General features: G+C 46.9%; 1 protein-coding gene across 6 annotated transcripts in view; it reads left to right on the top strand.

Moving 5' to 3' along the window:
* The first annotated feature begins 715 nt into the window (after window positions 1–715).
* LOC137100052 (microtubule-associated serine/threonine-protein kinase 1-like) overlaps window positions 716–13,654 on the top strand; it is a 39,131-nt gene continuing 26,192 nt past the window's right edge. For 2 of the 6 annotated variants that reach the window (XM_067477656.1, XM_067477653.1), the window contains exons 1-2: window positions 717–1,937; window positions 8,131–8,162. In XM_067477656.1, the coding sequence (XP_067333757.1) occupies window positions 1,899–1,937; window positions 8,131–8,162 (71 nt within the window). In that variant the 5' untranslated portion in view covers window positions 717–1,898. Of the gene's footprint in view, window positions 1,938–8,130; window positions 8,163–10,414; window positions 10,891–13,654 lie in introns of those variants that run through there. The other 4 variants (XM_067477652.1, XM_067477651.1, XM_067477657.1 and 1 more) reach the window with 4 other exon arrangements.

The following is a 13,654-nucleotide window of genomic DNA, read 5'->3' as shown; positions in this document are numbered from 1 at the left end:
GCTCCTGGCTGGTTGCTCTTGGCTGAGTTTGCACAATTTGCTGCAGACCTCCTGCTGCATCTGAACCGATGAGGTCATGACTGCGTGGGCAGCCGGGACCATATGTTACATAAAGACCGTGTGAAAGTCCTAATGCCAAACACGGCATCATGCGGTGGCTTTGCCGGCTGTCGACACTAAGTGCGAACGCAGTGTGAGAGCAGCGAAGATTTCGTGGCCCACTGTGTCTGCAGATGTCCCATCTCTGATACTGTGGCCTCTTCTGATCAAATCAATACACAATCAATTCTTTATTGACACAGACAAATAAACCTTAACGTCTTGTTCTTTACCGTGGAAACTTCTTCTTCTTTTAAGTACTCATGGATACTGAGTACTGATACATGTACTAAACTGGTCTGCTTCTAGAATACAGGGCCTTGGAAAAGTATTAATACCACTTGAAGTTTTCCCCATTTTGTCACGTTACATCCACAAATGTAAATGTACTTTATTGAGCGTTTATGCAACAGACCGACACAAAGTGGAAACTGTGCAGTGAAAGGAAAATGACAAATGGTTTTTCTAAATTTTTTACAAATAAATAGCTGAAAAGTATCTCAAGCTCAGTCAGGTTCAAATCCACATTTCAGATCACAGATTCTCAATTGGATTCAGGTCTGACTCTGACTCTAACACAGGAATATGCTTTGATCTAAAGCGTTTCATTGTAGCTCTGGCTGCAGGTGTAGGGTTGTTGTCCTGCTGGTAGGTGAAGCTCCTCCACAGTCTCAAGTTTAATTAACTTTGTAAAACAGACAATTTTTCCACCTTCACCTGCCTCAGAGAAGTTTTGTGCGTACAAGTACACGAAGGCAGTGTCAGAGTTCAAGGAGCATTTTAGTCTGGAATAAATTATTCCAAATGTGAGAAGTACCAGTCATTTGGTATTTGACCCCCTCCCCAGATAAGGCCCTGACTGACATGTTTACGCACATGGAAAAGCTTCTTACTCCGGATTGTCCATCAGACTCATGCATGTTGGAGACAGTGCTTGATCTCCTGTTTCTCCTTGATCTGATGGGAGACTCCCGCTGTGTCAGAGGGAGGAGGGGCGACGTGGGATCCCGGGAAGGGGTTACAAATATCGCGTTGCTGCTGTCGCCCTGTCCTGTCTCCTAGGAAGTGAAGGTGGAGCAGCGACTGAAGACCATCGGCTTGTCTCTTCAGGGGTCGCCCCAGCGGACGTGTCCCGCACTTTGATTTGGCACAAGCTCTTCCTGCCGCAGCCCTCCAGTTTTATCCGGACTCGGGACCGGCTCCCTTGGTGGCTGGGCGGGGCCACACTAAACGCGTACGAGTGTGAACTTTGTGTGGTTTGGATGAGGGGGAGGACGTGCTCAGCTCCTTCGCCGTGATGCTGACGGGAGCGGACAGGAGCGCTGCTCGGCTCCGGTGCAGTAGTGTGTGAAATCATCGCCTGCGTGGAGCTTTGAACGCGTCGTTGCTTTGTGACCGAAGGTGGGACGAGGATCACGTTTCTCAGGAGGTTGTCGCGGCGTTTGCTGCGGCCTCCCGTCGCTCGGCTGGTCAGCGTCGGAGCGCGCAGACCTCTGGCAAGATGTCAAGGATGCTGCGAGAAGGAGCGCAGACCGCGGAGGCAGCAGCACGGAGACGCATGTCAGAGGAGCAGCGGAGACGCCTTCAGTAATCTCACCGCCTGACATGACTGTTGTGTTGTGCGCATCTTCGACGTGACACCGGACATCCTCCCGCGCCTCTTCAGACTCCGCTGCTGTTGCTGTGCAGGTCTGCCGTGAAGCGGATGCTGCAGCTCCTGCTGGGTCAAAGCACGCATCGCCGGGTGGTGGGGACGTTGTTTTAGCGTGGGGAGACCCCCGCTGCTCTTCATTGACGCCATGGATGACTCGGGGATAATCCGGCGCCGGAGGCTGCAGGTGAGGATGAGCGCACACCGAGCATCCCGCCATGTGTCTGTCATTGTGTCAGAGCTGGGTCCATCAGCGTGTTTGTGACAAGTTCCCGGGATCTTTAGCTTGAATGTAGTGGCCTCGGTGCACGAACAGGCCATTTTGCGCCTCTGTTTGATAGTTTCATCGCTGTCAAGTCCTTTGTTCTGTATTTTTGGAGTTGTTGTATGTCTCCCCCCCCACTTAGTCCGTTTAAACATGAATTTGGAGCAGTACCTAAAAGTCCCCGGACCCTAAACTAGCCCACAGGAAGTGTCCTGCATATAATCGGGGACATGTCTCCACCGGAGCTAAATAAATCAACCAGTTTCTGCTGTGATCGCAGTGTTTCTGCAGCACAATTGCTCCAACAGTGAGCATGGTTCTCATGTTCTGGCCACCTCATTGATTCTACATAGTGTGGCCGAAACATTAGAACATCCTCATAATATGATGCACCCAGTAGGACTCCACCCCCCACTATGACCTCAGTAATACACAAAAAAAGTTTCAGTTTAAAATCAGACAAACTATAACGTGGTAAACATGAGCGTGAGTGATTGGAGTGTACAGGTGATATGACGTGTTCACATGACTGTCATCTTTCATCCATTATGAAGCAGCCTGCTTAACCACAGCCCCCCCCCCCCCCCCCCCCCCCCCCTCCCTCCTCCTCCCCCTCCCTCCTGTGTGGATCAATTCCCAGTAATTCCTTCAGTTTATTTGCACTGAGGCTTCTTTTGCTCCTGGAGAAGAAGCGGCGGCGAGCGAGTGGCTCACAAACAGACTGACCCTTATTAGTGCGAGAGGGGAGTGAGGGGGAGATTATGAAGACCGAGGCCCCATCATCCTCAGCTCGCTGCTCAGCTGTGTAGATGAATGAGCGGAGCTGCCAGGGAATTAATCACCACACACTCACTAGCTTTCTAGATGTGGGCAGGCTGTTATAATGTGTGTGAGTGTGTGTAGCTTTAACTTCGCAGCATCTAGTTATATGTGTGTGTCTATATAATGTGTTGTTGGCTCTGCACAGCTGCCTCGTCACTCCCATGGGCCTCATCAACACACACACACACACACACACACAGCACCATATGGTGACACACCCCACTCCCCTGCAGTCGAGGCAGTTCTGTGCCTGCTGCATTTGCTCCATTTGGCTTCTAGTCCGTCGAACCCAACAGTCCTGCACCAAATCCTCCTTCATGGATGTGATGATGTTCGGCTTGTGTTTACGAGAGGAGCAGATTCAACTGTCTGATCGTTGTGGAAAATTTGTTGTTGAACTTTACTGTGTGTTTTTTTTTTTTTTTTCTTGTTCCTGTCGTCAGTGAGGCCGTAACAAACACACCCCAGCAGTACAGTTGATGCAGAGATTTTGCTGGGGGGGGGGGTATCAAACAGACGAGTGGAAGATGAGACTGCAGTTTGTTTGTCTGCATCAACTTGAAACTCCAACATGTTCTTTTCTTTCAGATTAAATAGCAAAGATCATAAATAATTGAGTTTTCACTAAAAGTCATTTAGTCTGTTTTTATGTAGAAAAGAAAATACATCAGCTGTTTGGTTTTGGCCTTGTTGTGTCATTTCAAATATTCTTTTGAATGATTTCCTTTTTTTTTCCTTTTTTACCTTTTTGCCATTTCAGGTCATTTATATGAAAACTCTAGGTTTGTCTTTATTCACAGTTTTGTCCACATCTGTAGATGTTTGTACATCAGCATTTTAACCCAAACCACGAGCTTTTCCTAAACGTAGCCACAAAGATTGTGTGTCTACACCTGAGAAGGTTGTAGCTCTGCACCAATTACTGCAACCAGAACCACAACCACAACGCCGGGATCCACAGTGGCACATAAGAACTTCATTGCATCTGTGAAACATCGTGCGACCGGATCAGGACCTGGGTCAGGATGATTTGACATCATCTGTAACGAAGACAAAAGTGATCTCTTAGCAAAAAGAGGTTTTCGCTTTGGCTCAACTTGGTGTTCGCTTTTTAAAAGACGGACAAATGTCAGAAATAAAACGTGTGTTTGGAGGGTCCCATCAGCCCCTCGTCCTTTTGTAGCCGTCAGACTAATGTCATTCAGACAGTCTGTGGATCTTGGCTGGTGCGGTTCCCGTCTCATTGATGGGACGATCTGCCCGTCTGCAGCCTGCTCCTCGCCACCTTTTTTGCAGTGTGTCCACAAAGCGATTAAAGTGTCCAGCTCATCTCAGACGGAGCTGCAGCTCCACTACTGTCATTTCATTACCACAGGGGCGTTTTCATTCCTTCAGTGCAGCAAAGATGGACGTGAAGGAGACGGCATCGTGGGACTTTTAAGGGTCTGGAAGGGTTAAGAGAACTCACTGGTCCTTCACTTACTGCCAACAGACTGCACCAACGAAGAAGAGGATGGCATTTAAATGTTGTAGCTGTTTTTAGATTTAGTTTTTCAGAAAAATCTGCAAAAAGTGTTTTGAGTCACTTCTACTCACCTGTGATGTCAAGACCAACATTTGTCTTTTTTAAATAAAGCAGGTGGTAAAGCAGTCGTCCACGAAACACAGGGTCAGTGGTTTGATATCCGGCCCGGCTATATGTCGAAGTGTCTCTAACCCCTAACAGCCCCTTCCCCTCCCCACCTGTGCAGTGCCGGTCCAAGCCCGGTAGAAATTGGGGAGGGTTGCGTGAGGAAGAGTAAAAACTGTGACAATGATCCTCTGTGGCGACACTGAAGTCACGGAAAAAGCCGAAAGGACAAAGAAGCAAAAATAAAGCAGGAGACCAACACCTGATCGTCATCCCTTCAATGGACCTAATGATCCAGATGTTACAGACTGTTTCCCACTCGTTTTGTGTCTTTTCCTGGATCGTGATTTAGGACCTGCAGTAAAAACAATTATTGACGAAATGAACATTGATTTCATCATGTTACTCATTTTTCCACATTTCGCCTGAGGTTGAGTGAAAGGAACAAATGATGCATCGAGGATGACGCGGACGCGAGGCAGCCCAGCCAACGAGCCCCTCGAGTGTGTGCGCACGCTCAGACGTAATATATAGGACACGGGAAGCAGTTGAACCAAAAAAACAGAGAGTGAACACGTCGTGGCAGAAACAGGCCATCTGTGGGTTCACTACCACAAAGCTCAACAGAAATCTGCCTGCACTGGATGATGACAAACCATAAACCACTATTTGAATATTCAGACGTTTGCACAGCCTCCTTTTCTTTCCCCGAACACATGCTCCTTCACACTGCTGCCAGGGCCACGTCCTGGGACTAAAGAGGATCACACAGACATTTATGAGCTCCCGCCTCCCCCCACACGACACAGCTAAACCTGGATCAAAACAGCAGCCGTCGCTGTCAGGAAATGGAGCAAATATAGTGCACAACTACGTTGCCTTCCACTCTGTGATTGGTGGGCATGTCATGCTGGGGACTGAGCCTCCCATCTGTCGTCAGTCCCCCTTCCCCACCGCCACACTTCATTAGAAGGACCCAGAGAGCATTAAGTGCAAACCCAGCAACGCATCAGTGGACGGATAAACATTTGAACACGTGCTGTGATGCTGCAACTGAGGATCACAATGATAGTTGGGTTATTTTTGAGTCACAAAGGCACATTTGTGAGTTTATTGGTGAATTAGTAAATGAGTCAACTGGTCCTCACTGAGCTTCGTGTGGGAAAACATCCCAGGAGCAAATCGACAAACATAAGGTGCAGAACCACAACGAGATGTTTAATGTCCTCAAGGAGACAAAAAGTGACCACAAGAGGCAAAAACATCCACAAAGAGGATGCGAGACATTGTCAAAAACATCTGCACATGTAGAATCCTGCAAAACCACTGAGCGAGCTTTTACTGGGAGTTGTCTCCTCTTTTGTCTCTTTTTTTCCATATGAAACTGGAAATGAGGATGATGAGGGAGGTGGAAGTGATGGTGACGTTATTGGGCCAATAAGCTGCATGTTCAGCTCAGGGCTCCTGCAGTTTGATTACGTGTGTGGAAGCTCAGTGAAGGTGAATATTTGTGGTCCTGATGGCTGCAGTTCTGTCTCTTGTGTAGGACACCTGATCTGTACAGAGGGTGTTCACATGCTGCCATGGGAGCAGCTCTGGAGGCTTTGTCCAGATGGGAGTGCAGATGGGGAGCAGCCTCCCGCCCCCCGATAGAGGAACCTCACACATAACGATCTAATAAGTCTTTCTGGTCCTTTTTAGGTCATTTGACATGAGTTTTATGCGGCTTTGCTTCTTTTTACTTGGTGGTCACGGTTGTTTTTGTAGTAGTTGTGTGTGTGTGTGTGTGTGTCCATTTCGTGGCTCTGCTTCTCAGTTTGGGTTTATTTTGTTGAAAGATACTCTGCATGTCGCCGTGCGCCAAAATGGCGGCTGGCGTAACAGTGTCTTTCCTGGATGAGCACATGTAGCATCGCTTGGCTTCATGCACAATAGGCTCAGCTTCAGCTCTTGTGCCTGGGCGTGATTTCAGTTCAGTTGAATAGCGGCACACACCTGCTTGTGGCAACAACGCAGCACGTGGACTCTGGGAGAGTAGCAGCCTCATTTCAGCTGGTGGTTTTATTCAGACTCACACTTTTCGTTACAGTAATTGTGTCTTTATAAGTCAACGTTCAGCTATTTACTTTATGTATGCAGACGGTTTTGAAGGGCAGTGCGACCTCAGCTAGTCCTGACAGAGCTTTTGTGTCTCTCTGTGTGTGTCTCTCTGTGTGTGTCTCTCTGTGTTGGACCCGACAGAGACTGGAGACCTATGCAGGGTGGGACTGTCTGCATCTCCCCGTGACCCTGAACAGGACACGCAGTTAAAGATAATAGATAGTGGATGAATGGATGAGGTGGTTTCCGCGGCGTTGCCAACCCTCCTCCTCATTCAGAAGCCTCCTGCCTTTGTATGTCACCTCCTCCTCTGCTCCCGTGGCTCAGGGTTAATTAGCCTGACTGATGAAGGATCAATGAGTTTAATAGGAGAAAAGGACGAGATGAGAAAATGATTATTTTCTCCTTGTCGAGTGTTTGTCCCCGGCTTTCTGCTCTGTAGGTAATTATCATCTGTGACACGGATGTGACCTCGTGGACGGTGACTGACAACATTAAAACCCTCTGTTGTGTTGGAGGTTGTTACACAGCTTTCATGGACATGTTTGTGCTTCAGGAGTCAGAGGCAGCAGGTCCACACACACACACACACACACACACACACACACACACACACACACACACACACACACACACACACACACACACACACACACACACACACACACACACACACACACGGTCATTATATCTGAAGGTTAACCTGATAGTTGCAGGCTGTGGTTAGCAGGCGGTCGATGTGAAGCTAACAGTGTCTTAACAACATTACGCCGTGTGACGGGAGAAAGTGTGAAGCATCTGCTTCCATACATCTCTCCGTTTGTACCTCACACAGAGCTGAAGGCCAAAGAGACTCAGCGTCCCCCCCTCCATCACTCTTCACCCCGCCCTTACACTGCCCTCCCTCCATCTCCATCTCAGTGTGCAGGTGTTGTGCTGGCACCAGAACCAGCTGGACACCAAATCCACGTGTTTGACACCTCACATGCTCGTTACACCAGGATAAACCGACGATTTAAAAACACACTGTCAGTGTGAATAACAAGCGTCCCCAGGTCCCCACAGGTCCTCAGAGCCAGTGTGTAGCACCACCCTGCTTAGTTACTGTTGCTACACCTGTTAGTTGTTGTACGTCGATTGTGTTGCAGGGAAGCTAATATTCCACTAACTCACCGTCCGAACAAAAATGCATCAATCGGCACAAACTGGGCCGATCACCTGAATGAGACGTGTCCTGTAAAGCTTTATTTATCTGTTCAGCAGGAGCCTTTTGGCCACGTGAACCGCTGATCGGATTGTTTTTCTCCTGTTGGAATAAACACATTTATTCTTTCTGCTCATGTTTGCCCCATGTGGTGGTGACAGGTCGTCAGTGAAATCCATCATCTGTCCCATAATTCTAGACACATGTCGATTTTTCACAGTAAGCTACACAACAGGGTTTGTTCTGTTTGACGCAGGAAACAGCTGTTAGAAATGTCTCCTGTCCGTCTGTCAATGTTTGTTTATTCCTCATTTTCTGTACCTGATCTCGCTGTCTCTCTGTCTTTGTCTTTCTTCCAGAAGGATCTGCCACTGCCTCGCAAAAGCAGCAGGTGAGTGTTACCATAGTTTGTCTCCTCTCCTGAACTGGGTGACCTGCAGTTTCATCGACGTGGTTCTCAGACATCGGAGTCTGGGAGTCTGATGAAGACCAGCTGGGAGCCTCACTGGATGCTGCCCGTGGTGCTAAAAGCCATTTAGCTTGCAGCTCTGTATCTTTCCTTCTTGCTGTGTTTTTAAGCTGCTCCTGTTCCAACTGGGACATAAAACCAGCCCAGTTTGACTCGGCGCTGCAGTCACATATAACCTGCACATGAACACATGCAGCCAATAGAGTCACACTACAAATACCAATGGATGCTGCTTCATAGGATCCAACCCTTAGTTGTAATCTGCTGTAGACGTAAGAAGTGTGTCTGGTTGATATGATGCTCTTTGACAGCTATGGACAGTGACACATGTGCAGAAGGTTTCTGGAATTTGCCTCTGCCATTCTGAAACACTTCAGGTGTTGTTCCTTCTCCTGCAGCTGCTCTGCTGCTGCTGCTGCTGCTGCAGCTGCAGGCAAGCGTTGGTTGTGTCCGGGCATGTGCATGGATGCACTAAACCCTGACTGTTTCTGAGCAGCAGCGTCTCCCGTTTCACCAGAGCTGACGCTGCATTTGCTGCTTCAAATGACAAAGCTGGTTTCAGCTTCACTTACAGCCATTAATTCTGTGAGGAGCTTGTTGATTAAAGTGTCTCTGTACTCGGGCAAAGATTGTGGGTGAAGGAAGATGCACCACTCTGCCACGCTACTGCACAACCACTTTCCAGAAAATCAAGCAGAGTGATACATCTTCCTCATAAAGGATCCTGTTCATGTCATGTCATTGACTTTGAGTTACAAAAATATGTGATATGGGTTCGATTCCACTGACTTTCACTCATAAAAATATGTAACATTTGTAGTGTTTGAACCAGTACCTTCAGCATTTGGGTCAATTATCTTCCCATTTTTTTTTTTTAACTTGCTTCTTTTGGTTCTAGGTTTGGTAAATGCCATTAAACTTCCCCTTGAACTCCCAAAACAAAACATCTTCCTACGTTTAGCTGAAAAACATCACCAGATGACATCACCTGGAGGAACCTTTATGTCAGTTTATATCCTCTTGTTGCTCACACTATGAAGTTTGTAATAACAGTCAACCTGCTTGTCCAGAGCTCCTCCTTCCAGGACTCCCAATGATGAAAACTCCTCCAGGCGATGTCATCTGGAGAGGTTCTTCAGATAGAAGTGGAAAACAATATTTTAAAAAAGGGAAGTCAGAGGGAAGTTTAAAAGCACTAATGCACATTTACAATGTGAACTAAAGCCAAAGGAAGCAAGTTGAAAATTGGTGAAGTCGCCCTTTAAGTTATTTCACAGGTTAATTTAGTGAAACAAGCTAAAGGTTATTGAGGTTGATTGTGTGGAAAGGCAGAGGAAAAGCAGACGGATGCTTAGAACTCCCCTCATACACGCAGCAGATTGGACAGATGTTCACCAGAGAGCAAACTGCAGCTAAAATATGCATAAATATCAGTCAGAGCAGGCGACTTTATAAAGTGATATTTATGGTTTGTGTGTGTTAATGTGTCTATGTTTGTGCAGTAAATACTCTCTGTGGTGTATCAGAGCACGAGGAAGAGACAGTGTCTGCTCTATTTCCATTCACCACCTGCGCTGTAGGGATTTGGAGAAATGTGTAAATCAGGGAAACCGGTGGGATCGTCCTGCTGCTTCAAGACTCATTTCCGATACTTCTGCCTGAGTGGGACTCACAGTAAACACAGAGCACCTGCTGCAGTCATCGTGCTGATGAAAAGGCGTCTACACGATCACCCTGAATAATCACTAACATCCATAACACGTCCAGCAAGAAACGCTCCCTCCTGAGGCATCATGGGTAATCACGCATGAAATGAAGCCGCAGACAAACTCTGTGCCTGCAGTTCACTTTCTGTACTTTTGGGTCGGGCTGCAAATCGCTCATGATGTTCTGCCTGTTTTGGATCATTTCACGACGAGACTCGTGCTGCGTCCTCTTAATGGAGTCAACTAATGGCCATTTCAGGCCACCAGCTGTGATCTCGACAAAGGAAATGCGACATTGTCTTTTTGCTAATGTTCTGGCAAATCGGTTACACTTGGCACCGCATTCGGGGTTCAAACCCACTTTCTTTCCCGTTGCATCAAGTCCTGCCTCTGTCCTTCACACAGCATCGGCCCCACCATCCATTATAAATGAGCTCGGTGCAGTTTGCTTCACTTTCAATCTGCGTCCTGCATTCATTCGTGGGTAAACACAGCACCGTCATTCAGATTGTGCAGGTTGTGCTCTGACTTCATTCAGCATCTGTTTAACGGTTATGTAACAGCCCACATGACCTTGTCTTTTATCCAAGGCTTTTATCTCCCCATCAGCTTCTGTCGGTGCACAGAAAATAACAAGGAATAAAGGTCACACAGTGGCAGCACCTTGAAAAAAAATGACCCACAATCCCCTTGTGCTTTATGTTGTTCAGACCCACCCTGCCTCCCTCCATCCTCCCTCTGCATCCCCCTCTCTGTCCTCTGGCCTCACTTGCTCAGAGACACCAGCACACGTCTGAAGCTACAGAATGTGTTGCTCTGCAATGACATTTTTCGCAGAGACCTGCTGCCTTCTGACGCCGCTCGCTCTGCACTCAGCCGCTGCTGCCGTTGCTCCGAGCTACGACTAGATGCACAACCTGCAGCATGTTCCGACGCACTAAAAGGTACAGAGGCACAGGGAGGCGTGATTGGGTCTGTGATGTGGGGTGTGGTAGGACCGGTTTCCAGCCAGTCTCTGTGTGTTTAGATCGTGTTCGCGATTGTCTAACTTGGTTTTAGGTTTCTGCTCGTTGGTCACTCAGTTTATTAAGCATCGCAGCATCACTGTGTGTAAGCTTTATACTGTTGTTAATCCTCCACATCTGCAGCCCAGGGAGGGAACAGTTGACTAAATTCACTGCTCAGTTCACATTCGTTTGCTTTGGTACAATTTCAAAACCCCACTGCTCTGCTCAGTTTTGTTGCTGTGTTGCTTACAGCTTTAATCATATGCTGAAATCACTTCCCTCAAACTATTTCTGATGGGCTGAAGGATGATCATATGTACAAAACCACAGAGTGAACTGAACCAGTTCCCCCCCGACTGAAAATAGACTTTGATTTGCAAGACTGACAAAACATTAATACTAATGACAAACTGTCTGCAGCAGCAATTCACATATCTGCATGAAATCGCTGTATCCATGCTGTCATCCCTTAATCAAACAGTCACCTGATAGAAATGTCCTGCGTCTTACCAAGACTCTTAGTGCTCGCGAGGCGGAGTCGGGAGTCTGTTTATGTGGGGCTCGAGTATGAGTCAACAACAGATCCGGTTAGGTGTGACTTTTGACAGTAATTGGCATCACTAAACATCATGCGTACATACAACACCGAGCACCAACACCATCTACAAATATACCCGACAATTAATGTGTCTTCGTGCCTGGTTGTGGTTTTGTTGACCCTGGTCTGAATTTAACATAAGTCACTGAAGAACGGTGACTCATCAGAGTGACCTGCATGTCGCTGATTCACCATCTGATGTAGTCAATCAACTGAGCAAGAGATGAGTCAGACAGAACCACCAGTACCTTGAGAATTCTGAAGTCCGATCATCACGTTTTTACCCTGCTGACGTTTGCTGAAGATGTTTGACATTCCGCTATAAGAAAACCCGTCAAAAACCAAAAAGACACGTAATCAGGGCAAACAATTAACCAAACTAATCGATGCAACACAAGAAGCGTCACTGCAGATCCAGAGTGTTAGTCCTTCATCATCCGTCAAGAACAAATATGTCAAAGCTGTCAGTCATGAACAAACTCAAATGATAAAAACACAAGAATGACTAATTGTTTGAAATGGAAAATAGAAAAAATGGTGGAAATAAGGAAAATGCACTGAATTGGAAGAATCAAAAATAAACAGGACAAAAAAAATAACATGGTTCTGTTTGAAATGTGGAAATAATCAGAGCAACAGAAAATGAAAGAGATATTATTGAAACGATTTTTCGTTAGAATGTATTGTAAAAACACTAGATGTTGAAGAGCAGCACACACAGTGTCTCTGACACACATCTCATTCGTGATCGCGTGCTCGTCCTCTGTGCTTCCATTAGTGATGTGGTTTGTTTTGTTTTTTTTACTTTTTTCTTAAGTTGCAGTGTGTTGCACTCACAGACTGACCATAGATTTGGCCCCAGCTGCTTTTCTCTTTACTTCTCTACTAAGAGAGTGAATGAGTGTTTAAGATGCTGAAAGTGACGGTTGTGCGAGAGGTCAGAGGAGGATAGACGGAGAGAGCAGTGCAGGGCCCTGCGGGGAATATCTGTGTCTGCTCGTCCATTAGGGACCAGCTCACTGAGGTTACGTGAGCAAGGAAAACACCCACACTAGCTTTGTCTGCCGCTCATTTATCCTCCGTTTGGTCTCTTCCACTTTTATTCTTTCCTGTTTTTCTACACATCACAGTGAAGGCAGCAGTGATCCGATCGTTACCTCTTGGAACGAGGTTGTGTGCACAGTAAACTCACTAACGGGACATTTACATCCAAAAGAGTTCAGGGACCCGTGTCTTCAATTATTCTCCCACAAGCAGAGGGACAAGAGCAAACATCCAAAGAGAGTGTGACTTTACGCTGCAGGTATCCGAGCGTCGCTTAACACGTGAACCACACATAAACACAGGGTCACGTTCCAGCACTGGAAAACAACAACTGTTAGGCTTAAAACAGGTCAATACACATGTGAGTTTGTTTTAATGAATCTGTATTTGTGCACCAATCAGCAACATTCCTTAAATGGCAGCACTTTGACTGTAGAATCAGTAGAAAAATGTCAGCGTTGAGTTTTCGATGTGGCGTAGATCAAAGCTCCGTCATATGCTGCACTTCATCAGCTGTTGTAGATCAGCTTCTTCTCTCAGACCAAGACAGTAAAATTTACAGTCACATAACTCAGCTGCCTCCACACATTCTGCTCATCAACAGCCATCTCTGACTAAATCACCGAAGCAATTATGTGCAAACAAAGGAGGCCGATGTGTCAGACTGTCGTGTCTCTTCTACTAAGTGCTGCAGCTTTTCCCCAAGAGGAGCTCAGGGTTCATCTGCGTCTCCCATCAGTCTTTCCTCCACTGTGAGATAATGGCGCTGTTATTCTGTTTGATGCTGCTCCTCCTTTTAGTGTCTCCTGCTCAGGATGCCTCTTACAGGAAACACATCTGAGGGACACGGGCGTCTCCACTAAATTTACTCGTGCTTGATAGTTATTGACGCTGTGCCTTTAGGCCACGGCCAGTTCAGCTTCTGTCTTCGTCTTTTCCTGCTGCTTGTGTGACCCAGCGACTTCGACGGGCCAATGAAAATCAGGACTTACACAGACGCTTCGCCTCGCTGAAACAAAGGCGCTTCTTCCTGAAAAGGGTTGAACGTAAGCTCTTCTG

The sequence above is a fragment of the Channa argus genome, chromosome 15 (genome assembly GCF_033026475.1).
Source record: "Channa argus isolate prfri chromosome 15, Channa argus male v1.0, whole genome shotgun sequence".
Lineage (NCBI taxonomy): Eukaryota > Metazoa > Chordata > Actinopteri > Anabantiformes > Channidae > Channa > Channa argus.
Note: the sequence above shows the minus strand (reverse complement) of the source record. Positions and strands in the feature narration are given on the sequence as shown.